Below are 27,308 nucleotides of genomic sequence, written 5' to 3'. Positions count from 1 at the left end.
GGAATTTTTTTTTTAGTTCATGTTTTTAATTGGCTTAAATTACAAAGGTCCCCCAGGAGGCCCCGGGAGGAGGGGACAGCCTGGGAGAGGCAGAGATTCATGGCCAGCAGCCCACCCCCACCTGCCACCCACCCCCCAACAAGGGTCCCAGACTCTTTCAATAATCCTAAAAAAACCGATGACAGCGCAGGCAGATGAAGAGCCCCTTCATCTTCACATGGGTGACAGGCTGCCCTGCCCTGCCCAGGGCCCTGGGCCTCCCCAGCCAAGTCAGGTGCCCAGCCCAGACCCTGCCCTGGCAAGGTGGGGGACAGCAATCTGCTCCTCCAGGAGGCAGGGCGCCATGTAAACATCAGCAGGCCCCGGAGTCCAGTGCTCCACCCCACAGCCTGCTCAGACAGTCTACTCCAGGCACTGCGTGGCTCGGTGGAGGGTGACAGCCTGGGGCCAGGTCCTATGTGGGCAGCGCAAGCCCAGCTGGCACCCTTTCTGGCTCTGGAAGTGGTGGCGACAGGACCCTGGCCTGCAGGGTGGGAGGGGGCACAGTCACGCCTGGACCCCCAGCTCGCTGATGCGCTGTCGCAGGTGAAAGGCAAATTCAAACATGGTGGCTGCGAGGCTCTGGTGGATGAGGTACCGGGGCAGGCGGCCCTGGGGGAAGGCAGGCAGAAGTCACTTGATGGCCTGCCCTCAGCAGGGTCTCCCCTTGCAGCTGGCACCAGCAGGGGGGCTCTGGGCCAGAATGCAGGTGCAGCTCTGGAATCCAGCCTGGGCCGCCCTCTCCCACTCACCCCTGGCAGGAAGAACATGCTGGGCCTGGCTCTTGGCACCAGCCACACAAACAGACCAGGGTGGGGCTGGGCTGGCCGCCAGCCACCCTTACTCAGGGCCTCAGGACTCAGAGGTAAGAAGGAGGGGCACATGCCCTGCAGCAACCCAGGGCTAAGAGACCATCTGGACCCTGACCCAAATTTTCAAGTAAGAAAGGAGGCTGACAAAGGGGAGGCCCAGGCATGGCAGAGAGCCCCCAAGGTCATGCAGCAATCAAGTCAGCAGCAGGGTCCCCTCCACTCCACGGAACCCACCTGGCAGCCCCCCAGCACCCCACCTTGAGATCTGTATTAAGAATCCAGACAAAGGTGCAGACACGGGGGTTACTGGCCGACTTGAGCACGATGAAGCCCCCAGGGCCATTCTCTCCCCTATGGAAAGAGGCGTCACTGGGGGGGCTTTGGAACAGAGTGAGGCCCTGACACCCCCCGCCGCAGTCCCCACCACTCACACTCCATTCTTGGCCCAGCTGGGACTGGGCTGGAAGCAGAAAGGCAGAGCTACCCTGTCTGAACAAGGCTTAGCACAGGTGTCCCACGGGCTGCAGAATCGGCCCTCCACCCCCACCCACTCTGTGATGCTTGAATCCTCCTACAACAGCCTGTTGGTGCTTGCACACCCCCAGGGACAGAGAGCTCACCACCTTCCCAGCCCTCATCCACTCTGTCCAGAGATTCTAGGTCAGCCCTGCTACGGCAGAGTAGGCTGGGCTGGTGCTTCTTACCCCTTCCCCTTCAGGAGGGGACACCTGCTCAGGAGAAGGCTAAGCCTGGGAGGCACAGTTCACATCCCGTCACCATTTCATTCTCCCTCAGCTCCACTGAGCACGCCTAAGCCCATTCTGCAGATAAGGAAGTTGGCATCCAGAGAGGAAGTGAGCTTCCCTGCACCCAGCAAGTCTGTCCAATGCCCAAAGCAGAGCCTGGCATCCTATTCAAAGAACAGTGCTCCTGCCAGAACCCAGGAGGGGACGGGGAAGAGTGGGGTCTATGGGAGGGGGCCACCGGCAGCACCACAGCCTGACTGGACAAAAGGGAAGACTCCAGAAGCCCAGGCACAGATGCGGGAAGGCCATAATCCCTTTATCTTTGGGGGACTCCTGAGCCACTCCAGAGAAAGATGAGGGAGTGAGGACAGGGTGAGGGGGACGAAAGGGGACCCGAGTCTCCTTAGGCAGGAAGATGAAACCCAGAGCATAGAGCCTCCTGCTCAGGTCAATCAGCCCGGAGTCAGCACATGGCTCTCAGGCCCCTTCCCTGCACGGGTCGCCATCCATGGTCTACCCCAGCCAGCCACTGCCGCACGTCCTGTCCAGCCTTGGTGGCTTGGTTCCAGCTGTCCACCACCCCCCACCTCCACAGACAGAGCAGCAAGATTAGCAGGATTAGTGGCCGGGAGGAGCAGAGCCCAGCGGGACAGGGAAGAGGAACGCAGCCTCAGCAGGGGAAGTGCCCAGCTGTACACGCTGTACTCTGCACTGCTCAATGCTCCCAGGGGAGGGGCTGGCAGGGGTGACCCCAGGCAAAGTGAGGCTCACCGGACATATTTGTGCGTCGGGGGCTTGGCACTGTGTATGGTGGCGATCCCTGATGACAAGTATCGGTCCCTGCGCCGCTCAATGCGCCGGACATTCACGAAGTCCCTGGGGGAGGGAGGGTTAGTTCAGGGGACAATGACCCAAGGCCAAAGTGCAGAAGACCTGCCTGAGAGGAGGGGGCCCGGCAGGGACTCACCTTGGGGAGACCACGCCGCCCGCAGCCCCTGCAGACACGTCATAGGAGATGAGGGTGTTGTCTTCCACTCGCTGCAGGATCTGAGGGCCATCAATGGAGACTCGGAACAGGTCGCCCCAGGAAAACCCCAGGGATGGGAACACCGCAGGCCCCTTTACTAACTAACTGCTATTGCCATCCGCAGGCCCTGGGCAGCGCCTGACGAGCACTCCTCCTGCCCTCCTCCCGACCCTCTCGAGCAGGCACTGTTACCATCACACCCACTGTACAGATGGGGCAGCTGAGGCGCTGAGTGCTTCAGTGATCCCACTGGGGAGTGGCTGTGCCCCCATCTGTGCCTTAAGAGGCAGCCAGGCTGGGCTCACCTGGCAGGCAGTCACTGTTTTGTTCCACAGCACCATCCTCTCGGGCTGCAGGATCACCTCCTGGTACACGAGCTCCGCAGGGCAGGGCAGGAAGGTCTGGGACAGGGCGGCAGAGGGCTGGGAGGTGCCAGATGGGCTCGGGCAGACCAACCCTTCCCTCTTGGTGGGGGGCACCCACCAGAGGGCCCCTCGGCCCCTTCCTGGAGCCTCCTGTGCTGTCTGGGGCTCCAGGACACCCGCTCCCCTCACTCACCTTCAGGATAAACGTCTTGCCATGAAAGGGAACTTCGATGGTGTACACGGTGTCCCCATATTCCTGTGGCAGGGACAGAAGGTGGCAGGGAGGAGAGTGGAGGCAGGGGGTGGGCTGGTGGCACAGAAATGGGTGACAGGCAGGGCAGGTTTTTAACAGCTCAGGGTGGAAAACTCCAGGAGTTTGGGGATACCTGAGCAGCTGTTACAAAACAGCAGCTCTAACAAACCTATGGCACTGGCGAGAGAGAGGCTTTTGATGCTGAGTTAAAAGATGGGGGGACAGCTGTGGCTGCAACCACAAAAAAACCATGTCTCCAGGCCAATGGGGCTGCCACAAGAACTGGCCAGAGAGAGGGACTGGGGCATGTTTCCCTCTGTTTTCCAAGCTCTCTATGATCTTTGTAGATAATGTTGTTTTGATCATGAAACAAAACAACGGATGCAGAGCAGAAGCCTGGCTTCCCCTTCAAAGCCTGGAGCCAAGGGGGCAGAACAGCAAGGAAGTAACAACAGGGGGGTGTGGGAAGGGGGGTCGAGGGGTGTGGGGGAAACGTCCAATCCAGCCCAGCCTCCTGCCAACCCGAGGGCCCAGCTCCCTCTCTTGGGGCAGGAATATGGCTCCAACGCATGTAATCTTTGGGTTTCTTCCTCAGGCCTCAGAAAAAGAGAACAGAAACTCCTAACACGCATGGGAAGGTCAGGTGGGAGAGGGCTTCTTACATTATTCTTCTCAAACTTCCAGTTCTCTTCCTGGGCCAAGATCTGGTCCACCACTGCTGTGGCCTCCTTCCCCTGGCGGATGTACTCCCGCTCCTGGACGGAAGCAGGAGGCAGGGAGGGGTCAGCCTGGGGCCTGCAGCCTACCATGTTCGTGGCCTGTTCTCTCTCTAGACATACCACATGCTTCCCAGAGGGGCCTGGCCCAGCCACATGTGGGATCTGGGCTGGTCTCCCTGGGCCCTGCAGGCTTGTGGCTGCTCCTCCTGTGCGCCCAGGCATGAGGCAGACCGGGGGGCCGGACTGGTGGTGGGGCAGACACTCGGATGGGCACTGCCCAAGGTTCAGCCTCTACTGGGAAACCCCTGCCCATCCCGGCTGACCCCCGCATCGGCCCTCCTCCAGGCACCCATTCCAAGGGCAGGGGTTAGGGGTAGGCAGGCAAATACCTGAGCAGAGAAACTTTTCTTCCCAGCAACTTCTTCATCTGATTCATTGTCAGACCCTGCAGAAAACAGGCACAGATGACAATGGCAAGGGGTGGGGAGAGAGTGTGGGGAGGTAGTGGGGTTCGGGTATGTGAGTGCAAGGATGTGGGGGATAAAAGTGTGTGGGAGAGGGTTGCTGGCTTTCCCCAGGGAGCCTGATAGAAGGAATAGAAAGAACAGACCCAGCCTACCCCATTCCTCACAAGGCCCCTCCCTGAAAGCAGTTACCCCACACACCAGCCCTCACCTGCAAAGGATTCTGGGGGTGAATAGAATTGTCCCTCGGACAGAGCACCGGAGAACAGCAGGGGTCCACGGGCAACAGCAGCCTGGGCGGCAAGATACCCTGGAGGAGCAGACTCCGTCCCAGACCGAGGACAGTTACATCCTAGCAGCCTGGGGTACCCCCACCCAAGCTCCCCCTCAGGCTACTGGAGGCTGCTCAGAGGTGGCGAGATGCTTCAGACTGACTCTCATGCCCACAACTCCCCTCTCTTGGGGCTGGGGTAACCCTCGCTGCACCCCCCTACCCGCGAGCACTCACATCGCTCCTCTTCGGCTTCCTGGGGTAGGACTTTGAAGTCAAGGAACCAGGTCTCCAACCAGGCGAGGACAAAGGAGACGATGGGGAGCAGGTAGCCAAATGCCCCTTTGCTGAGCAGCTGCGAAGGGAGGGGGCTGAGCTCCATGGCAGGGGTCACCCCAAACCCAGAGCCCCCTCCTGCGGCTACCAACTCTAGCCAGCCAAACTGGCATACACCCCATTCCTGGTAGCAGCTGCTTGGGAACCCTCTCAAGTCTGCAGCAGGATAAACTGGGGTTAGGCTGGAGAAGGAACTTTCTGATTCCTGTCGCTGCAGGGGGCTAAGTCAGGGAAGCAGGTGAAGGATGATTCCTTAGAGATACCAAAGGACAGGATTCTCTCTCCCTCTAACCCGGACAACAGGGGCAGACACCCCAAATTAGAGAAATGCTCCTCTCTAGAAGCATACCACTCAGGTCTGATGCCCACCAGACCGGCCAGACCCTGAGCCACTGACCTCAGAGAGGATGACCTTGACAATAAGGAATGCACTGGACACCAGCGTCGTGACCTGCCCAGGGGAGGGAGGGAGGAAGGGGAAGGCAGAGGCTGGGAAGTGAGTTCTCCTCCATCCCATCCCTTCCACCAACCCTGCCAAGGCCCAGAAGCTGCCAGGAAAGTGGCATCTTACCGCAATCACCCACCAGTGCCGGAGCCGCAGCACGGCATAGCCCAGGAGCAGTCCAGAGAAGCGGAAGAAGGCCAGGACCTGGTGGGGGATGGGAGCCAGGCAGTCACAGGAAGCTACTGCCCCCCACCCTGCTGCAGGCTGGCCTCCCCTCTGGTCCTGCCCCCCGTTCCCTTCCTATGGGCACGCACACCTCAGGGGACAATGACTGAGTTAGCATTTCTCTGGGACAATTTGGATGTAACCTTGGACAGGGGTCTTACCTTCCCTCTCCCGCCTGGGGCTCTCTGAAGGGGGCTTTGTGGAGCAAAGGTTTTTTTTTTTTTTTTTTTTTTTTTGAGATAGAGTCTTGCTCTGTCGCCCAGGCTGGAGTGCGGTGGCACGATCTTGGCTCACTGCAACCTCCGCCTCCCAGGTTCAAGTGATTCTCTTGCCTCAGCCTCCCGAGTAGCTGGGATTATGGGCACGCACCACCATGCCCAGCTAATTTTTTGTATTTTTAGTAGAGACGGGGTTTCACCATGATGGCCAAGCTGGTTTCGAACTCCTAACCTCAAGTGATCCACCCATCTCAGCCTCCCAAAGTGCTAGGATTACAGGCGTGAGCCACTGCGCCCAGCCTTGTGGAGTAAAGGTTTAAACGACTGATGGCTCCTGAAGGATGGGAGCCGAGTCTCTGATCAGACTGGCTATATGCTGCAGAAACAGAACCCAGCGGAAGTCATTTCCTTGCTCCCTCTCTGCCTCCGGGGTCCCCAGGATCTCCCAAGGCCACTCACGAAGATGTCGAAGAAGGAAGTTTTAAAGTTGTACTGGATGATCTCCTGCTCCAAGTTCTTACGGATGCCTGTGTTGGTCTGTGAGAGGGAGACAGGAAGAGCTCTGCAGGTAGAAGAAAGGGCCTGGGGCTGCCCCTCACCTCCCGGAAGGGGCAAGAGGTAGGGGACGGAGGAACCTGGAGGGGAGGCTGTTGGTGCTAAGCCACCACCCAGGGGGCCCTGGAAGCACCAAGGGAGCTCAGCCCAAGGCCAGAGACCTCAGGCACCAATACCACTTCTCTAAGGATCCAGGCCACCCCGATGGGCAGGGCTAGCTTCCAGCACCCTGCCCAGGAAGGGGCAGGCTTGGAGGCTTCCAGGCTGTGCAGGGGAGGCAATGCGCCCTACACAGGGCCAGCAGAAGGGCACCGGAAGCCCACCTCTGACAGAATCCCATCTCCCTCCCAGCACTGCGGTGCTCCATCTTCCCAGCCATAATTCATCTGGGCTGATAGGGGGTGGGGGTGGGCAGTGGTGTCAGACGGAGCCTCAGGTGGCAAATCAATTGATTAGGTTTATGCTTAATGGGCAAAATCCATCGCGCTGCTGGAGAGGGTGAAGTGGAGATGGAGTGGGTGAAGTGGAGATGGAGTGGATGTGTCCTTGCCCCTGTCCCTACCCCAGCCCGCCAGACATTTTCACCAGGACCCCTGAGGCCTTGGCCCTGACTCCAGTGTCCAGAGGTCTGAGGGAACTGGATGAACACCAGGCCAGACTGTGGCCTGACTTCTCGGAAGGACGGGGATGACAGGCCTAGGCTGGAGAAGGGAGGACATAGGGACTCTGGGCGATGGAGCCCAGGAACCCTGGAGAGGAAGACCCCTCACAACCGCCTAGACTGGGGCTTCGGCTCTCCAGCAGGGCAGCCAAATCTGGGGGGGCTTTTTAAAGATACAGATGCTCCCGCACTGAGCACACAGCCCCACCATGTGCCTCTTCCTGAAGCCCACCCCAGCTCCACGAAATCTGATGCCACCTCTCCTCCGGCTGCTGGTGAGGCCCCCAGGCCTGCCACCTACCCACCCCATCCCACCCAACCTACACCACCCAGCACTCCTCTCGCCCCTCAGACTCTGCCCTGGGCTCTGCAGCCCCTTCCACCCTCAGTCAATGGGCCTCAGAGCTCTGTCCTCCTTCCTCTTCTTTCCAGCCTGGGCACCCACCGGTGCTGACTGATCAGGACTCGGGAGAGCCAAGTCTCAGCCCCTGCTTTGCCACTCTCTGGCTCCAAACCCCCTGCTCAGCACAACCCTACTGAATCCTTGTAACCACTGGGCAACACAGACACAGTCTGTCAGCGAACTAAAAATATATGCTCCCAAATACAAAAATAAAACTACAAGACTGAAAATCAATACAATTTTAATTAAATGTCTGCCAAGGGAAACATCATGCGGACTCTACTAATTGTTCAGTGCAGGATTCTGAAATGTTTCATGACATCTGAAAACAATTAGTAAGTTAGATCTTCTCACTTTGCAAGAATTCCCAGGTACGCATGAGGACTACAGAGCAATCGCAGCCAACACAGTCAAATAACTTCAAAAGCACAATTACAGAGGCCAGGCACAGTGGCTCATGCCTCTAATCCCAGCCCTGTGAGGGGCCGAGATGGGAGGATCACTTGAGCCCAGGAGTTTGAGACCAGCCTGGGCAACATAGTGAGACTCCATCTCTACCAGACAAAAAAAAAAAATAGCCAGACGTGGTGGTGCACCTGTGGTCCCAGCTACTGGGGAGGCTGAGGCAGGAGGAACCCTTGAACCTAGGAGTTGGAGGCTACAGTGAGCTATGATCACACCACTGCACTCTGGCCTGGCCAACAGAGCGAGACCCTGTCTCAAAACAAAACAAAAGAAAAATTATCAAAATCTTTTCAGCTCTTCTTGGGTAAGGAAACATGTATTCAGTGAAGGATACAGGTAAATTTTAGTGTTTGCTTTGATGTTGGATGGGACCTTGAAAAGGAAGTCTGCCTAAGACCTCAGAAGCTCTGCAGAAGGCCCTGAGCCTGCTGGGCCACAGCTTTTTAATGGGTAAGATGGCCCCTAGGGCCATCCATGGCCGTGGCTCCAGCTCACTGAAGGTGCCAGCTCATCTCTGGTGCGCAATCGACAGTCACCCTCAGAGCCCTGTCTCTCCCTCCAGTTCAACATGCCCAGAATCAAACTTAATCTCTTTGCCCCGAGCTGGCCCCTTCTCCGAGCTCATCACCTGTACTAACAAGACATCGTTTTCTTGTCACATAAACTTGAGACCTGGAGGAAGGGCCCTTGCCATCTAGAACTCTGATGGGGAGCCCATGCTGCAAAAGGAAAACGAGGGGAGGACTCGAGGGGCTGAGTCCCTCGCTGAGGTCATCGGGTCAACGCCGAGGAGGAGCTGGGACAGAACTGAGCCTGGGGTGCCCTGCTTCCAGGGCTCCTGCTTCTGTGGGCTTGGCCCTGCCCGGAGACCAGATCAGGCCACTGCCAACTAGACTGTGTTCCTGAGGGTGGGCCAAGCACTGCGTGGGGTGTGGGTGGAGCAGCTCTGGTCTCCAGGCTGCCCAGCAGCATCTCATTAGAGCCACTGGGAACTGGGAGTTTTTCCTGTTTTGCTTCCCACTGTGCCCTCTGCTTTTATTTACTTATTTATTTAAGTCAGGGTCTCACTCTGTCACCCAGGCTGGAATGCAGTGGTGCAATCATGGCTCACTGCAGCCTCAGACTTTTGGACTCAAGCGATCCTCCCACCTCAGACTCCCTAACGGCTGGGACAACAGGTGTGCACCACCACACCTGGCTAGTGTCTGGTTTTAACACAGTGCCTAGGACACAGCAGAGACTCAAAAAATGTTTGCTGAATGAATGAACGAATGAATGAATGAGTGATCAAACAAACGAATGACTGAACCAACTGCAGCCAGAGGGCAGTGGCAGGCAGAAAGAAGACAAAGGTTTCAACAGCTCCGCCAGAGTTGGGTCTCCCCCTCCTCCTCTCTTGGGAGCCTCCACTAGGGGGCAGTATGGGGCAGAGGCCAAGAGCATGAACTCAGCTGGAGGGTGGGTTCAAGGCCGTCGCCTTCACACACATGCGTGCAGAGGGACCTTGGCCAAATGACGCAACCCCTCCGAACCCCTCCACATTCCTTCATTCAGGATATGAGAACCCCTGTTGTTCCTCCCAGTCTTCATTTTACCCAGCTAACCAACCCCAGGGGAGAGGCAGCCCTCCCATGTGGCAGATGAACAAACTGAGGCCCAGGTGGCCTGCAACATGGCCTGTGCCCCCACCTCGCCCCCACTCACATTCAGTTCAATGATCCAGAGCAGGGAGATGAACAGCAGGTCGAAGGTGACGAAGAGACAGAAGGTGCGGCGGACATCAGAGATGGCCCTTCGCTTCTCAGGCGGCGGAAGGAGGTGCGAGGAGAGGCTCTGGCTGTGGGACAGCGAGGAGCCCAGGGAGGCCACGGCGGGCAGGCTGCGCTCCAAGTCTCGAGTCAGCTCCCAGGGCAGCTTGCTCATCCTGGTGGGCCCCCACCTCAGGGCGGGGAGGGCGGGGCCTCAGCGGCAGGGCTGGGGGCGAGGCAGAGGCAGGGTCCTGCCAACCTCCTCCTGTCCCTCCCACACAGCCCCCAGGGCCGCCATTGGCTCCCAAACGCATTTGTCTCCACGCTGGGTCCCAAGCCCACGGCCCAGAGCACTGTTGCCCAAATGTCCTCCACCAGCCTGGCTCCCAGGCTGCAGGGTTAAGCATTCCGCTAATTATCTGTCCTCCTTCCTGGTGCTCCTTGCCCCAAGCCCAGCAGCCACAGGGTTCACCCCGGAGGGCTCTGGGGTCCCTCTGCGTGGGCACCTACCCACTCCTGGATCCCTGGGGCCGCAGCCTGCTCCTGTCAGGCCCAGCCCTGAGCTCCAGCCTCTGGTCCTGTCAACAGCCTCTGGGCCTGCCACCACCCCCAGGAGAAGAGGGCCCCAAGCTCTGTTCTTTGTTTTCCAAGCACAAAGCCACATTCCCTCCCAGCAGCCAGTCTTCCCCTCCCACCCCCTAATCCATGGCAACTGGGAGGGCCTTCCTAGAGCAGTGTCTGTGTGCTTGGAGCTATGGAGAGCAGGCATCTTGGTCCCTCTCAGCTCCACCACCCCTTGTCCTGCCCAGGTCCAATCACCACCATCTCTGCCTGGACCACGGAAATCTGCTGCTCACGGGTGGGCCTCCAGGCTGCCTCTCTCACCCTCCTGCTCTTCACATAGCCGGCCTACAGAATGCGTTCCAATGTCCTCCCAGGGTTCCCCACCCTTCTCAGGCTAACAGTCTCCTCCTCACCAGGCCCTCTCAGTCCAGGCCTACAGGGTGGCCTCTGCCCAGCCCTTCTCCTTGTCTTGCTGCCACCGCCACTCTGGCCCTCTTTTACATCCCTCAATATAGCTGCCCTGTCCTGCCTTGGGACCTTGGATCCGGCTCTCCCCATGCCTAGATGTTCTCCCACAGACCTTTCAACAGGCAGCTCAAAAGTCCTCTCCTCAGAGAGCCTCCCACCCTCCTGCTCCAACTCACAGTGTAACATGATACTAGGCTGCCTTCCTTTCTTCAGTGAGCTGGGTCACTATCTGAAATGATCTTTATTGTTTTATTTCACTGTTTACCCTTCTCTCACTAGACTGTAAACTCCACGGCCTCATGGGCTTTATCTGACATGGTCACTGCTGTCTCCCTGGTGCCCAGCACAATGCCTGGCATGCAATAGGTGCTTTGTAATTGATTGTTGAATAAATGAATGCTCAGTGGGTCTCCTGGCCCTCAGCTCCATGCTATACAGCAGACAAGAACAGGGCAAACCCTAAAGAGAGCAGGAAGTAGCCACTCTGGAGGCCAGCCCAGTGCTCTACTGCCCCCCCCGTCCCATGCCCACAGATCCACAACCACGTTCACGTCCACTCAGGGCAGGGACGGTTCCTCTTCTTTTACAGATACGACAACCAAGGCCCAGAGAGGTGAATGGACTTACCCAATCCCTTACCATCCTGTGCCAGCATCGGGCTCTCAGGAACCCTAAAGACAAAAGGAACTCTGGCACTCCCTCCCTGCCATGTAGCCCCCAGGCCTAAAGGTCTCTGCCCCACCCATGTGCTGGGCTCTAAGAGGCCCTGTCCCTTGGGTGAGAAGGAAAGGTCCCACTGAAAGAGAGGAAGCCAGGCGTGGTGGCTCACGCCTGTGATCCCAGCACTTTGGGAGGCGGAGGTGGGAGAATCAAGAGGTCAGGAGATCGAGACCATCCTGGCTAACATGGTGAAACCCCGTCTCTACTAAAAATACAAAATAAAAAATTAGCCAGGCATGGTGACCGGTGCCTGTAGTCCCAGCTATTCAAGAGGCTGAGGCAGGAGCATGGCATGAACCCAGGAGGCGAAGCTTGCAGTGAGCCGAGATCACGCCGCTGCATTCCGGCCTGGGCGACAGAGTGAGACTCCATCTCAAAAAAAAAAAAAAAAAAAAAAGAGAGAAGAGCTGATCCGGGGAGGCAAAAACTCACCAGCTTGGTGGGGCCTGAACTTCTGGGACTTGACCAAGAGGCTCCCTGAGTCTCCCCACATTCTAGCACCAGGGAGCGGTTTAGGGGCTAGAGGAAGGGATGCTCTAGGTGTTTGTCCCTGATCTTGGGAAAGCAAGATCTAACCACTCTCCCCTCCTGACGTGTCCCGCCACACTTTCGCTATGTGGACTACCTTCCTGGGCCCCTCAGTCTACCACGTCCAAAGCAAGTGCAGCTCAGTTTGTGGCTGGCAGGAGGTTCTGGGCAAGCCAGCTCGTCCATCCCTCTGCCCCTGTGCAAGCCCCCACGAACAGGAACTGACTGTTCGCAGCAGCGTCTGAGGGCAGGCGCGGCAGAGGCACCAGGCCAAGGCTACTCCCAACACCACACTCTGAGCCCCATGACAGGTTCATCTCCACAGTGCTACGGAAAAGCTGGGCTCAGCTCTCGAAAGAGGCGATGGGGAGGGGATGTGACAGGCTGCTGGCAATGGGACCCCCAACATCCATCAGCCAGATCTGTGCCAGACTGCATGCTCAGCGCATCCCTCATGGTGACAGGCCACAGCTCCAGGGCAGGTGACATTTCCCTGCCTCTGACGGCCCTTTTGTTTGCAGCCAGACCTGTCTCCCTTCCTCATTCTCTCCATCTCTCCTCATCTTTTGTATCTGTTTCACAAAGTAACTTTCCATCTGTGTGGGGTTTTGTTTTTTTAGAGGCAGGGTCTTGCTCTGTCAACCAGGCGGGAGTGCAGTGGCATGATCATGGCTCACTGCAGCCTTCAACTCCTGAGCTCAAGTGATCCTCCCGCCTCAGCCTCCCAAGTAGCTGAGACCACAGGCGCCCGCCACCACGCCAGGCTAATTCATTTTATTTTTTTTTAGAGACAAGGGTCTCACTGTGTTACCCAGGCTGGTCTCAAACTCCCTGGCTCAAGGATCCTCCCGTTTTGGCTTCCCCCGGTGTTGGGATTACAGGCGTGAGTCACTGCGCCTGGCCTGTATTTCCTTTGTAAGTATCTTTTTACCTGTCTCCCTCTCCCTCTCCCATGTCTGTCATTTTAGGTTTGTTTGTTTGAAATGATGGACATTTATCATCTCACAGTTCAGGAGGCTGGAAATCTGAGAAAGGTATTGGGAGGGCCGTGCTCCCTCTGACCCCTTCCTTGCCTCTTCCTGGCTCCTGACGGTGTGCGAGCAATCTGGTGTGACTCGGCTTGTAGCCACACACGCCAACCGGTCTTCGTTGTCACATGGTGCTCTTCCCATGTGTCCATCTTCACACCGCCATCTCCTGATACGGACACCAGTCATACTGGGCCCACCCTCCTCCAGTATGACCTCACCTTGACAGATCACATCAGCAATGACCCCGGTTCCAAATAAGATCACATTCTGAGGTACAGGTGGTTAGGACTCCAACGTATCCTTTTTGGGGGGGACACAATTCAACCCCTAACAGTAACCTTTTTTTTTAAGAGATGGGGTGTTCTTGAAGTCCTGGGCTAAAGCAATCCTCCCTTCTTGGTCTCCCAAAGTGCTGGGATTACACGTGTGAGCAGTAACTTATGGCTTTAGTGTCTGCTTTATCCTTTTTATATTTCTTTTGTACAAAGGAATATGCTTTCTTTGTATATATTTCTTTCTTTTTTTTTTTTTTTTTTTTTAAGACGGAGTCTCACTCTGTGGCCCAGGCTGGAGTGCAGTGGCGCGATCCCGGCTCACTGCAACCTCCACCTCCCGGGTTCAAGCGATTCTCCTGCCTCAGCCTCCCGAGTAGCCTGGATTACAGGCGCACGCCACCGTGTCCAGCTAACTTTGTATTTTTAGTAGAGATGGGGTTTCACCATGTTGGCCAGGCTGGTCTTGAACTCCCAACCTCAGGTGATCTGCCCGCCTTGGCCTCCCAAAGTGCTGGGATTACAGGCGTGAGCCACCGCGCTCAGCCTTATATTTCTTATATCCTTTCTTTCTTACATGGACAGTAGCTTACTACAGATGCGCCCTTGCTTGTTATTTTTTCACTAAACAGTATATCCTGGTGAGCACTCCATGTCAGTTTTACATTGTCTTTCTTGTTCTTTGATAGATGCTTGGTACTCCATTTTATAGACAAACCGTAGTTTATTCAGTCTCCCATGAATGAGCACTTAGATTTGTAATTCCAGAAATGCTGCAATGAATAACCTTGAGCATATATATATACATATTCCTGTTGTTGGAAATATATCTTCAAGACAGATTCCTAGAAGTGGTATTGCTGGGTCAAATTGCACATGGTTTTGTGAGGTATTGCCAAGTTCCCTTTGCAGTTTGCACTCCCACTAGCAATGTACAAGAATGCCTGTTTCCCCACAGCCCACAGAACATATCGTCATCCATGTCTGTCTTTATTTTTCCCCATCTGGGTCTTCCTCTCAATCTATCTCCCATTTATGAGTCTTTCTCTCCACTCCCAACAATCTCTCCCACTTTCTCCACATTTCTCTCTCTCTTCTCTTCTCTAGCTGCCTCTCTCCTCCCTCCCTCCCTCCTTGGTCCTTGCCTCACTTCCAGGTGCTGTCGCTCGCCTACTCCAGTCTACTTCTGTGTCTGTCTGTCTTTCCCTCTGACTTTCTCTCTCCCTGGGGACAGGACTTGGATGGCAGCAGCTTGGGTGTGAGACGCACTTGGAGTGGCAACCACACTGACACTCACATGCCCAGACGTCCCTGTCGAAGCGAGAGACACAGATGGGGCTAGAGCAGAGGTGTTGCGGGAGCCCGGGAGAGTTGAAGATGCCAGGGAGTGTGGGAGCCAAGCACGGGGGCTCAAAGGCAGGGGCGGGGACAGTTGGCCAAGAGTCAAAGAAAGGGGGTTTGATATCACCCTCCCACCGAAAGCAGCTCAAAGTCCAAATGACAGCCTGTACAGCAGGCAGAGCACTGGCCCAGAGTTAAGGAACCTGTACCCCAGTCTCTGGGCAACCACTAATTCCGCGTAACTCTGGGCAAGTCCTTCTCACCAAGCCTCTGTTTATCTGGGGGAAAGTCAGTGGTTTTTTTCAATCATCTCCCTCCGCCTTTTTTAAAAGAGAGAATCTCACTCTGTCATCCAGGCTGGAGTCCAGAGGCATGAACATGGCTCACTGTAGCTTTGACCTCCTGGGCTCAAGTGATCCTCCTGCCTCAGCCTCCCGAGTAACGGGGACCACAGGCACATGCCATTATGCTCCGCTAATTTTTATTTATTTATTTTTTACTAATTTTTTTTTGAGCTGGAGTCTCGCTCTGTCGCCCAGGCTGGAGTGCAGTGGCACGATCTAGGCTCACTGCAAGCTCCGCCTCCTGGGTTCAAGCGATTCTCCTGCCTCAGCCACCTGAGCAGCTGGGACTACAGGCGCCCACCACCACGCTCGGCTAATTTTTTGTATTTTTAGTAGAGACAGGGTTTCACCATGTTAGCCAGGATGGTCTCGATTTCCTGACTTTTTTTTTTTTTTTTTTTTTTTTGAGACAGAGTCTCGCTCTGTCGCCCGGGCTGGAGTGCAGTGGCGCAATCTCGGCTCACTGCAAGCTCCGCCTCCCGGGTTCACGCCATTCTCCTGCCTCAGCCTCCGAGTAGCTGGGACTACAGGCGCCCACCACCACGCCTGGCTAATTTTTTGTATTTTTAGTAGAGACGGGGTTTCACTGTGGTCTCGATCTCCTGACCTCGTGATCCGCCCGCCTCGGCCTCCCAAAGTGCTGGGATTACAAGCGTGAGCCACCGCGCCCGGCATGATTTCCTGACCTTGTGATCCGCCCGCCTCAGCCTCCCAAAGTGCTGGGATTACAGGTGTGAGCCACCGCACCCGGCCATGCTCAGCTAATTTTTAAATTTTTGGTAGAGACGAGGTCTATGTTGCCCAGGCTGGTCTTGAACTCCTGGGCTTAAGCGATCCTCCCACTTCAGCCTCCCAAAGTACTGGGATTACAGGCATGAGCCACCGCACCCGGCTACAAACCACCTCCTTTGCAAAGCAAGAGAAACATTTAAAATAGTAATACCTTACTTGGAACCTCAATATATAAAACAGATAAAAACCAGACTGCTATGGGTAAAAGCAGCTACTGAATCCCACCTGTCAGCCTTTCCTCAAACTCCAGCATCACCCTGAGTGAGGCCTCATTGGCTAGGATTTGAAAATGGGGCTCACTCAGATGACTTTGAAAGGCCTTTGAGCTCCATCAGACCACCTGCCAGTCTAAGTGATGAAAACCCACCGTGGTGCGGAACTGCCCTGTGCAGTCCCCAAAGTGCTCATTCTCTGACTGACTGTAGGCTGCCTAGCCCTGGAGGCATCACAGCTATCGCCAGCCCCCACCCACCACACCCACCCTCCTGATGAGGGGGAGGCAGGAATGGACAATTCGGAGACAGCCCAGCCCCCTGGGAGCAGCACCCCACCTACTGCCAAAAGAGCCCACTGGTTGCTGTCACTGGCCTCTCCCAAGCACCTTCAGGGTGTCAGGAGGGGAACAGCACGTGTGGTGTGAAAGAGTCTGCCTGGGATGGCTGCAGACTTGACAGCCGAGTGTCTGCGGAAGCTGAACTGCTTGGGGAGGGAGTGAGAGTGGGAGGTAGGGGGGAAAGTGGAGCGTTGTTTTTTTTTACATTTTTTGAGACGGAGTCTCGCTCTGTCACCAGGCTAGAGTGCAGTGGCGCTATCTCGGGTCACTGCAACCTCCGCCTCCCAGGTGCAAGCGATTCTCCTGCCTCAGCCTCCCGAGTAGCTGGGAGTACAGGTGCCCACCACCAAGCCCGGCTAATTTACGTATTTTTAGTAGGGATGGGGTTTCACCATGTTGGCCAGGATGGTCTCGATCTCTTGACCTCGTGATCCGCCCGCCTCAGCTTCCCAAAGTGCTGGGATTATAGGCGTGAGCCATCGCGCCCGGCAAAAGTGGAGGTTTTACCATCCTGGGTTAGAGGGGGAAGCGGGTGGGGAGGGGGGAAAGTCAGGTGCCAGGGCACAGCGGATGATTCGTGACGCAAAGGGAAGGGGTGGGCACAGGCCCCCACAACGCCTTCCCAGGCCTTCTCTTCCTTACCCCAGGATACAATAGTACCAGCACCACTCGTAATAGGATTTTGGGTGGTGTGCTGGACTCAGGGCAAACAGGAGGTGGCTGGTATCATGGAAAAAGGAATGGACTCTAAGGTCACGGTTCAAATCTCAGACTGTCCCCTTCTTAGCTGTGTAATCTGGGGCAAGCCATAACCCTTCTGAGACTCAGTTTCTTCAGCTGCATTAAAACAGGCAACAATAGGCTGGGTGTGGTAGCTCAGGCCTGTAATCCCAGCACTTTGGGAGGCCAAGGAGGAAGCACTGCTTGAGTTCAGGAGTTCAAGAACAGTCTGGGCAACACAGCAAAGCCCTGTCTCTACAAAAAATACAAAAATTCGCCAGGCGTGGTAGCTCACACCTGCAGTCCCAGCTACTCAGGAGCCTGAGGAGGAAGGATCACTTGAGCCGGGGAAGTGGAGGTTGCAGTGGGCTGAGAATGTGCCACTGCACTCAAGCCTGGGTGACAGAGGGAAACCCTGTCTCAAAACAAAACAAAAAACAACAAACAAAAGGTTAAAATGGTAAGTTTTATGTTATGTATATTTTACCATGACAAGAAAAGGCAAGAAGCCAGACACGGTGGCTCACGCCTATAATCTCAGCACTTTGGGAGGCTGAGGCAGGTGATCACCTGAGGTCAGGAGTTTGAGACCAGCCTGGCCAACATGGCAAAACCCTGTCTCTACTAAAAATACAAAAAATAGTCGGGTGTGGTGGCGTGCACCTGTGGTCCCAACTACTTGGGAGGCTGAGGTGGGAGGATTGATTGAACCTGAGGGGCGGAGGTTGCAGTGAGCCAAGATCCCGCCACTGCACTCCAGTCTGGGTGACAGTGAGACTCCATCTCAAGAAAAAAAAAAAAAAAGGCAAGAATCCCTATGTCACAGGGCTGGGTGTTGAGGTAGGTGTCAGGAGGGGCTATGGTTAGTGCTTGGTCAGTGGTGGTTGAAACAGACTAAGTAGCTGGCAAGACTTTTCGGGTAAGACGGGGCTAGAAGCGGTGGCTCAGCCCTTTGGAAGGCTGAGGTGGGAGGATCACTTGAGGTCAGGAGTTTGAGGCCAGCCTGGCCAACATGGTGAAACTTCGTCTCTACTAAGCATACAAAAAAATTAGCCAGGCATGGTGGTGCGTGCCTGTAATCCCAGCTACTTGGGAGGCTGAGGCAGGAGAATCATTTGAACCCGGGAAGCGGAGGTTGCAATGAGCCGAGATCACACCATTGCACTTCCGCCCGGGTGACACAGCGAGACTCTGTCTCAAAAAAACAAAACAAAACAAAAACCTTTCAAGTAAGAGGGAAATTTTGAGCAGGGGAGGTTAAATACACTATAGTGACATGTAATAAAAATCACCCTAAAAGGGTTCAAATCTGAACTCTACAATTCACCTGCTGTGTGGCTCAGAGCAAGCTCCCTAACCCTCTAGCCTGGTTCCTTCATCTATAGAAAGGCCAGGTTATTCCAGCTGCAGGCAGAGGTGAATTCCAGCTGCAGGCAGAGGTGAATTCCAGCTGCAGGCAGAGGTGAATTCCAGGTTGGGGGAGGGGCAGGAAGTAGAGGACTGTCCTGGCTCCTGACAGAGGCTCTTAGGGGAGTGCAGGGGCTGATCTCTACTCTGTCCTCTTGAGACCGACCCCTCTGCAATTGCAAGCTCCCACCCAGGGAGCAGCATCGGCTGCCCCTTCACGCAGACAGAAGAGGAGACAGAAGGATGGCTAAGCCGCCTCCCACTCACCCACCCCCAATTTTGAATTTCCACAAATCTCAGGCTGCAGAACCACAGACGGGGGTTCCTTGCTAGCCCTTCGTCATACCCCAGGCCAGAAGCTCCAGCCACCTTTCTTCAGGCAGGCAGCTCCAAAGCCAGGCTGACCAACGGCAGCTCTCAGTAGGCGTTTCCTAGCCAAGGCAAGTCTGAGATTTTTTTTTTTTTTTTTGAGACAGGGTCTAGCTCTGTCGCCCATGCTGGAGTGCGGTGGTGTGATTACAGCTCATTGCAGCCTCAAACACTCCCCGGCTCAAGTGATCTTCCCACCTCAGTCTCCTGAGTAGCTGGGACTACAGGCAGACGCCACCATGCCTGACTAATTTTTCTTTTCTTCTTCTTCTTTTTTTTTTTTTTTTGTAGAGACAGGGTCTCACTATGTTGCCCAGGCTGGTCTCAAACTCTCAGACTCAAGCAATCTCCCCACCTCAGCCTCCCAAAGTGCTGGAATTACACCACACTTAGGCTTTTATACCTGGCCTAGGTCTGTGATTTGAACAAAGCCACCTACTCATTGTGCAAGCCTCCACTGCTGCATCTGTAAACTGAGGCTACCTGTCTTGACCCTGGGCTGTCTGAGGCACCAAAGGAGAGAATGATAACTATAGCGTGCCTAGGACAGTGCCTGGCACCACAGAGTAACTGGTTAACGTCTAACCACATAGACATGAACTACCATCACCACTTCAAGTCTCCCGGCCCTTCCCCACCTCCTAGCCTCCCAGGGAGGGCTGGGCCAAACTTTACGAGTTCCAGCTAGAGCTTATTCCACAGAGCTGTGCCCTGGGATTCAGGGGGAGGGGGAACAAGTCTCATCTATATCCAAAGATGACTCACATCTCTGGGCAGAGTGGGTTCTCCAAATCCCCCAGATGCTAGAGGAACAGTAGACACAGGTCCTCCACGCAACCCCCTCCCATAATCCACAGGAAATGCTAGCACCAGCACCCCCTGCTCATGGGGGCTTTCCAGGGGGTCCCTAACTCAGTACAAATCAGGAAGGATCAGTGAAGCTAAGAGAACTGGACTCCACGCCAGGAGATGGGTCAAACCTCAGATTTCCACCTTGCTAGTCACTTAACCTCACCATGCCTCAGTTTCCTCCCCTGTAAAATGGGGTTAACAATATCACCTACCCCTTGCAGGTTTATATGGATTAAATGACTTATTCAATGCAATGGCCTAGAAGAGATTCTGACACAGAGTGGTGGCTGCATGAGGGTTAGCTGGGATTACTTTCCTGCTCTTCCCCAGAGAAAGAGAGTCTTGAGCTCTGACTGACTGGTGAGATGGCTTCAGGCCAGGGCTGGGGTTGTTTTGAGTCAAGCAGCCCTGTCAACGCCAAGTTAATGGAGACTCCACAGAGTGTAGAAGGCAGAGGCCCTGGGTGTAGAGGAGGTTGGCCTTGGTCTGTGTCCTGCTGCTGACTGGCCCAGGAGGGTGCTGGTTAGGGGAACGCAGGATAACAGACCAGACAGGCTGCACTGCATCCAGATGGGCCGGTGCAGAAGACACAGATCCAGCTGGCCATGGCCTGCGATGGCACCCTGCAGACACCATCTCCTTAATGCATCACACCCCTTCCCAGAAGCTGTAGTGATGACTCATGGGAAGGAGAGCTGCCCACAGTCCCCCAGCCAGGAAGAGGCAGAGTGGAGCCTACCCCAGAGAAACATGACCTTCCCCCGTGCCAGGCTGGGACCTTCTAAGTACAAATGTTGCTGCCTGCAAGAGTCCTTGCTAGCTGGGGGACAGTGTGTCAAGAGGCCCTCTTTGGGCTTAGCATTCACCTGGTCACACCTCCCTTCCACATCCAAACCATGAGCAAATCCTGTTGTCTCTTCCTGCAAAATCTGGCCAGTATCTGCCCACTGCTCACCTACCACTATGTCACCCTGTCCAGGCCATCACCTCTACCTGCCACTCTTCCTTGTCCTCACCCCTTCAGGCTGTTCTCAACACAGCAGCCACAGGGATCCTGTTAAAAGCCAGATCACATCTCCCCAGTGCCCCAACCTCCAATGGCTTCCCCAGAATAAAGGCGTAAGTCCCCACCCTAGCCTACAAGTCCTCCTCTTCCCCTTTCCTCTTCCCCTCGAGCCCTCTACTCCAGCCATACTGGTCCCTCGCTGTCCGCGGACACATCAAGCATGCTCCTACCCCAGGGCCCTTGCACCTGCTGCTCTGTTGGGAGCTCCTCCCCAGGTCTTTGCATGACTTGCTGTCTCATTCCAATGAGGTCCCTATGCAAATGTGCCTTTGGAGAGACCATTCCTGAACTCCTATTTAGCCCCCACCCTCCATCCCTTACCCTGCTGTATTTTTCTTCACAGCACTTGTCACCCCTGACATACGATACATTCACTGGTCTGTGTTTACTGCCCATCGTCTCCCACTGGCATGCAAACTCCATGAGAGTAAGGACTTCCTGTGCTTTGCTCCCTGCTGCATGCCCAGTGCCAGAACTGTACCAGGCTCAGAGTGGGTTTCCAGGAAATGCACTGAACGGCCATTTACACGCTTCCCTACAGCAGCACATGCACAAGTGCACATGGACACTCACGCCCAGCCAGGAGAGCAGCCCCTCCCTGCCCAGGCTGCCTCTCCTGGAGCTGGACTCCACCCTCTGCGGGGGTCTTCCCTGCCCAGAGCCCAGGCACTCCCTCCACAAGAAGGCAAGAGGAACTGGTTTCCTGGGGGCCCTCAGGCAGGGTATCTGCTCCCCTCTCTGAGCCTGACTTGTAGGGAGAAGACTCAAGGTGAGTTAACCTTGAGTCTTTGATAACAGGGGAGGGTTAAGGAGGAGGGAGGACTCCAGACCCCAGCACTCTTCTTTTGCTATGGGGGTCAACACTCGCTGCCTCTACTCTGCTGATCATTGGCTGCTCCCAGGACACACCACAGCCCATCGCCTGGGCTCCCTGTTTCCTCATTCTTGAATGACTCCTTCCTTTGGGGAGAACTCTGGCGCTTCAGAGACTAGTTCAAATGTCACCTCCTGGGCAGAGCTTCTCCTCACCCTCCAGACTCCCCTGACCTTTCAGAACTCTGAGTCAGCACTTCCCTTATCACAGCTAGATGTCTCGAGGCCATCTGTCTTAAGCCCTTGAGGTCCAAGTCACAGTCACAGTGCCTGGCCATGATACATGTCTAGTAAGTTAGCCTGTGGATCCATAATGTCCACCCTGGAACAGGGGAAAGGGTGTGGGTTTGGGGTTGGACACCAGTCCTGGAGGCAAAAACCTAAGGCCATTCCTTATTAGATTGTGTGCCCTTGACCAAATCACTGGGTTTCTCTGAACTTCAGTCTCCTTTTCTGTAAAGTGGGGAGAATATAGTACCTACTTCATAGAGCTTGAAGGGATTAGAAATAACACATGCACAGTGTCTGTGCTTAATTAATAGCAGCTATTACTACTATTACCCATGGGGACAGTGTTAGAGGCAGGGCCCTGGCCAGGCAGGTCCGGCATAGCACTTTGCCCAAACTGAGAGTCCCAGCAGTACTGCTGAATGGAAGGGTAGACCCTGGCTTCAGGGGGCTGACCCAGAATGACACTTTTTTTTTTTAAGAGACAGGTCTCACTATGTTGCCAGACTGGAGTGTAGTGGCTATTCACAGGCGCGACCATAGGACACTGTGGTCTCAAACTCCTGGGCTCAAGCAATCCTGCCTCAGCCTCCCAAGTAACTCTGGGTCAGCATTTCCCTTATCACAGCTAGATGTTTCGAGGCCATCTGTCCTAAGCCCTTGAGGTCCAAGTCACAGCCACAGTGCCTGGCCACGGTACATGTCTAGTAAGTTAGCTAGTCCGTGGATCTGTAATGTCCACCCTGGAACAGGAGAAAGGGTGTGGGTTTGGGGTTGGACATCAATCCTGGAGTCAAAAACTTGGGAGTAGGTTCCCAAGTAGTTGAGCCTACAGGCATGCACCACTGTGCCTGGCAGGATGGCACATTCAGGGTTACTGGCCCATGCCATCAGCCTCGGGACGGTTGGCTGACTGGCCCTACTGTAGCCCTCCAGAGAGTTTGGGAAATCCCCTGGAGAAGTGGGAGTGTAGGGAGAGGAGGACACAGCTACAATGACAAATAAGACCCAAAGACAAAGCCTGGCTCCGTTTCTCCTTTCCTTCTGAGGAAGCGGAAGGGGAAGAGTTAAGCCAAATAGAAACAAGACTCACCACCACCACACACTCCTCCCCCCAGCCGGGGAGGCTCTGCGGGTGCAGTGTACAGGAAGACCCTAACACACTGAGATCTACTTGCCCTCCTTTCCCCCTTGTGCCAGACCCTGTGAATCATTAGGGATGCCCCCAGTTCTGTGATTCCATGACCCCTGACCCACTCAGGACCAGTGAATCAGGCCCCACCTGCCCTCTTCGTGCTGCTACGTAAACCAATGAGGTCGAGTTCCCAAGGTTAGTCTGGAAGCGGCCAGTCATCTTCCAGGAGAGATCTCAGCCCTCTCAAGAAAAGGCCCCCATAGGGCAAGGGACAAGGGGAGGTGGCGGGGGGGAGCCGGTTTCAGCACAGGATCCTCCAGGCACCAACCCTGCCTGGACAAAGCCAGGATTAGCCTCTCCTCAGCCAGAAAAAGGGACACTTATCTTTTGTCCCACTGATGTGGCACCTGCCCCCTTGGAGGCTGGAACCCCAATGCAGTTTCTGGGAGACATGCAGACCTGGAGTCAGGAGACAGCTCTTTAAATCCCTGCTGAGTGATCTTGCCCTTACCTCCCTTGAACTTCAGCTTCCTCAACTGTAAAGTGGAGCCAACAGGCTCTCGCACTCAGTGGAACAGGCAGAAGCTGCCCGATGTGCCGGATTTTTGATCTCCCCCACACTGCTCTCCCTTAACAAGTCTAGCTGTGTGAGAGCTCAACTTAATGCAACACACAGGTTCCACGGGCCTACAGCATACTGAACACAGTGCAAGTCCTGGGGCCACAGGACCCTGTTCTGGTCCATCAGGGACTCTGGGTCTGGTGAGGAAGACTGGCAGATAAATAATACCACGCTGTGATCAGCGCTTTCAGGGAGGAATGAACAAAGGACTGTGGGCTTGGCCGGGCGCGGTGGCTCACGCTTGTAATCCCAGCACTTTGGGAGGCCGAGGCAGGCGGATCATGATGTCAGGAGATCGAGACCACGGTGAAACCCCATCTCTACTAAAAATACAAAAAATTAGTCAGGCGTGGTGGCGGGCGCCTGTAGTCCCAACTACTCGGAGAGGCTGAGGCAGGAGAATGGCGTTAACCTGGGAGGCGGAGCTTGCAGTGAGCCGAGACTGCGCCACTGCACTCCAGCCTGGGCGACAGAGCGAGACTCCGTCTCAAAAAAAAAAAAAAAGGGACCGTGGGCTCCCAGAGAAGGGATCATCTGACCCAGGCTGCAATGAGTGAAGTCAAAAAAGCCACGGGGAGGAAGGGCCATATGACCCTGGCCTTGAAGAGTCAGCATCTATCAGCTGGAGGCAAGGAGGGTGGGCATTACAGGGAGGCAAAAGAGCTCCAAAGAAGGCCCAGCCCAAAGGCATGCACAATGGCCCTACCCAGCGGGCCTGGCCCCAAACACCAGGTACTAGGCCTCCGGAGCATAGTTGCCCCCAGGCATGGTCCCTGCTGGCTCCCAAGTCAAGGGATGCTTCCTTATGGCCAATACAGGAAAGGAATTGCCAGCCTCAGCAGAGGACGCTGCCTCTGTCTTCCTCAGCTCTGTCTCCCCTGTTCCCTCACCCAGCCACCATCTACTGGAGCTCTGTTCAGAGGACCCAGCTTTCCCATCTCTGAGCCCACTCCAGCCTCTGCCTCCATTTGATAAAATCCTCCCGTCGCTTTATAGGCCCCATTAACTGTCAGCTCCTCAGAAGCCGCCCCTGGTCTTTTTCTCCCTCTAGTTCCCAGCTCTATACATTTCTCTAGATTTAATGCTTGCCATGTAACACGCACACACTTCCAGACTGGTTTTCCTGAGCAGACCAGGTCTGAGCCTTTTTCACTCTTGAGTCTTCACTCAATAAATCCAGATCCTGTCCCCAGTGTCCTCCACTCCAGCATTTTATTTATTGACAAAGAGCCAGGCTCTATCAAATGACTAGTAAGCCATTTCGACCATCCTCAGGCAACTTATGAAATTAAAAATCATAACTAGTGAACTATGTTGTCCTTACATAATAGTAATAACTATCTTTTTATTTATTTATTTTAGAAACAGGATCTCACTCAGTCCCTCAAACTAGAGTGCAGCGGCACAACCATATCTCGTTGTAACTTCAAATTCCTGGGCTCAAAGGATCCTCCCACACATACCACCATGCTCAGCTAGTTTTTTAAATTTTTGTAGCGATGGGGTCTCACTATGTTGCCCAGGCTAGTTGCAAACCCCTGGCCTGAAGCGATTCTCCTGCCTTGCCTCCCAAAGTACTAGGATTACATGCATGAGCCACTGCACCCAGGCAACTCACTTTAATTTATTGGGCATTCTTGTGCCGAGCAGTGGTTTAAGACCTAAACATACAATATTCCATTCAATCCTCACAACTCTATGAAGTAGGGACATTCCTACCTCCATTTTACAAGTAAGGAAATTGAGGCACTGACTTCATCAAGGTTATCAAACAGGTCAGAACCCAGGCAGTCTGATCCAGGAGTCTGTATTCTCAGCTACTATGCTATTATGGACAGGGTGCTACAGGACACAGAAGAGCAATTAACCTTGGGGGTTAGGCGGAGGCAGCGCTGCCTGCGCTGAAAAACATGTAGAAGGTAGCCCAGCAGACAAGAGAAGGAGGTTTCCAAGCAGCGGGGGCTGGTGTGTGCAAAGTCATGAAGATACGAACAGCAAGGTTAGGCATGGCACATGCTGCAGTGCCGTATTATTGGACCTTAGGGTGCACATAGGAGACTGCTAGGTCAGATCACAGAGAGCTGTGTAAATTGTGCTAGGGGTCCAGCACATAGGCAATAGAAAGCCAGAAAAAGGTTATCAGCAAGGAACTGGCACCATAAGACTTGTGTTCTAAAAGGATCACAAGAGTTACAGTTTAAAGACTGGTTGCAAGCTGCCAGGGCTGGACTGTTGGGAATTGACAATACATCAACAGCGTGGTAACAGAAGAGATGGAGCCGGCCCAGGATTGAAGGATGTTCAGGAAGTTGGCAGTACTAGGTCACTTTTAAGATGTGGGACTTGAAAGAGAGGAGAAAGTGTAAGGTAATTACCAGACTTCCGGCTGGGTTGGGGTAGAGGAAGAATTAATCTGCACGGAAAAGACCAGTTCGAGTTTGGACCCAGTGAGCTCCATGTGAAGCAGAGCTGTCCCAACGGCCGCTGGATGGGCAAGTGTGGAGCTCCAGGGAAGGGCTGCGCTGAAGACGTGGATCTGGGTATTTAGTTGGTGTAAAGTTGAAGCCGTAGGGGAAAATGAGACCACTGAGATTCAGTGTACAGAGCGAGGGGTGGGCGACAGAGGAAAACGTGAAGCGGGACTTTGACCGACTGTCAGAGCGGTACGAAGAAAACCAGGAGACACTGACTAAGCCAAAAACGCGGGATGGGGGAACGTGTCATTAGGAATGAGTGTCAATGGTACTATGCACCTCTAAGAACTCAAGACTTTAAAGGGCCCTTTTAATACCAATGAGGAAGTTATTCACGGCCGTTTCGAAAGGAAGGTGGGGAGACACGGGATGACACTGAGACGCGGAGCTACCGGAATGCGTAGATGTTTTCCTCTCATCCCAGATTCCGACCCCTCCCCATACCTGCCCCTGCTCATAACACCCAGACACCTCTCCCTCGCCTCTCCCCTCAGTTAAGACGGAGGCTTTGGAAGGAGATCCCGAACGCCCTCCCCGGCCTCCCCAGGATAGGCGGGGTCGCCAAAAGTCAGTGCTGGAGACCCCGACCCGCGCGGGGCGGCGCGAGGCCAGGCAGAGGAAGGGGGCGGAACCTGAGACGCAGCGGGTGTGGGAAGGATCGGACGGAACCCAGCACGGACAGCGGGCGGGAAAGCGGATTCGACCGGCGGAAGACGGCCCTCGCACGCCACCCGCTCCCAGCGACCGCTCCGGGACCCACCTGCTCCATGTCAGCCACGGCCGCGGCTCTTCCCGCCCCAACCGCAGTCCGGCTCCGCGGCCTCAGTAGCGCCTCAGAGCGGAAGAAGATCTTCCGGCGGCGCCACTTCCGCCGCTGAGTCCGCCCCCGAGAGTGAAGCGGCACTTGCGTCCGCCTGCGGCCCCGCCCCTTCGCCCCGCCTCCAGCCCTGGCCCTGCGCAGAAGTGGACTCAAAGGCCGGAGTCGAAGTGCTTACCTAAGGGTAGGGGAGTGGGAAGAAGACGAGGGCCGTCGTTGTTAGGCCACACAGGCCTGGCTCTGAGGGAAAAAGGGGAATTTCCCGAGGGGAGTCCTGTGGGGATGGGGAAATCTTTGGAGGAATCCAGTTATTCGAGAAGGACTTCCCCACCCCACCCACCCCACTTGCCTCCTTCAGCCATCCCAAGCAGCAGCTAGAA

The 27,308-nt window shown here is 55.1% G+C and overlaps 1 protein-coding gene across 16 annotated transcripts; it reads right to left on the bottom strand.

Annotated features, from left to right (window-relative positions):
• Positions 1 to 4: 4 nt before the first annotated feature.
• On the bottom strand, positions 5 to 26,990 carry STARD3 (StAR related lipid transfer domain containing 3). Of its 16 annotated transcripts, none has more exons than XR_010118112.1 (17): positions 26,872 to 26,986; positions 11,412 to 11,455; positions 9,709 to 9,978; positions 6,380 to 6,457; positions 5,604 to 5,681; positions 5,430 to 5,483; positions 4,934 to 5,051; positions 4,637 to 4,735; positions 4,351 to 4,406; positions 3,905 to 3,997; positions 3,183 to 3,245; positions 2,930 to 3,025; positions 2,565 to 2,644; positions 2,369 to 2,473; positions 1,556 to 1,761; positions 1,109 to 1,202; positions 632 to 651 (listed from the first exon to the last, which is right to left on the bottom strand). XR_010118112.1 is itself a non-coding variant. In XM_063628928.1 (16 exons), exons 3-16 carry the CDS (start codon positions 9,925 to 9,927, stop codon positions 18 to 20), a joined length of 1,890 nt encoding a protein of 629 aa, XP_063484998.1. In that variant the 5' UTR covers positions 9,928 to 9,978; positions 11,412 to 11,455; positions 26,872 to 26,987; the 3' UTR covers positions 5 to 17. The 16 variants fall into 16 exon arrangements, 14 of the variants coding, with proteins under 14 accessions (XP_063484998.1, XP_063484993.1, XP_063484996.1 ...); XR_010118113.1 differs by having other exon boundaries at positions 1,556 to 1,672; positions 26,872 to 26,985; XM_063628928.1 differs by lacking the exon at positions 1,556 to 1,761 and having other exon boundaries at positions 5 to 651; positions 1,086 to 1,202; positions 4,637 to 4,748; positions 5,617 to 5,681; positions 26,872 to 26,987.
• Between the last annotated feature and the right edge of the window lie 318 nt (positions 26,991 to 27,308).

Source organism: Symphalangus syndactylus, chromosome 20, assembly GCF_028878055.3.
Source record: "Symphalangus syndactylus isolate Jambi chromosome 20, NHGRI_mSymSyn1-v2.1_pri, whole genome shotgun sequence".
Lineage (NCBI taxonomy): Eukaryota > Metazoa > Chordata > Mammalia > Primates > Hylobatidae > Symphalangus > Symphalangus syndactylus.
Note: the sequence above shows the minus strand (reverse complement) of the source record. Positions and strands in the feature narration are given on the sequence as shown.

What these genes read in the sequence shown, in the direction of transcription:
- STARD3 (XM_063628924.1), bottom strand. Translation starts at nt 9,927, where the DNA reads ATGAGCAAGCTGCCCTGGGAGCTGACTCGAGACTTGGAGCGCAGCCTG. An exon ending in GGAAGTTTGAGAAGAATAAT is followed by an intron (nt 3,246 to 3,904) that starts GTAAGAAGCCCT and finishes TCCCTGCCACAG; the next exon opens with GAATATGGGGACACCGTGTA. An exon ending in GGCGGCGTGGTCTCCCCAAG is followed by an intron (nt 2,474 to 2,564) that starts GTGAGTCCCTGC and finishes TCCCTCCCCCAG; the next exon opens with GGACTTCGTGAATGTCCGGC.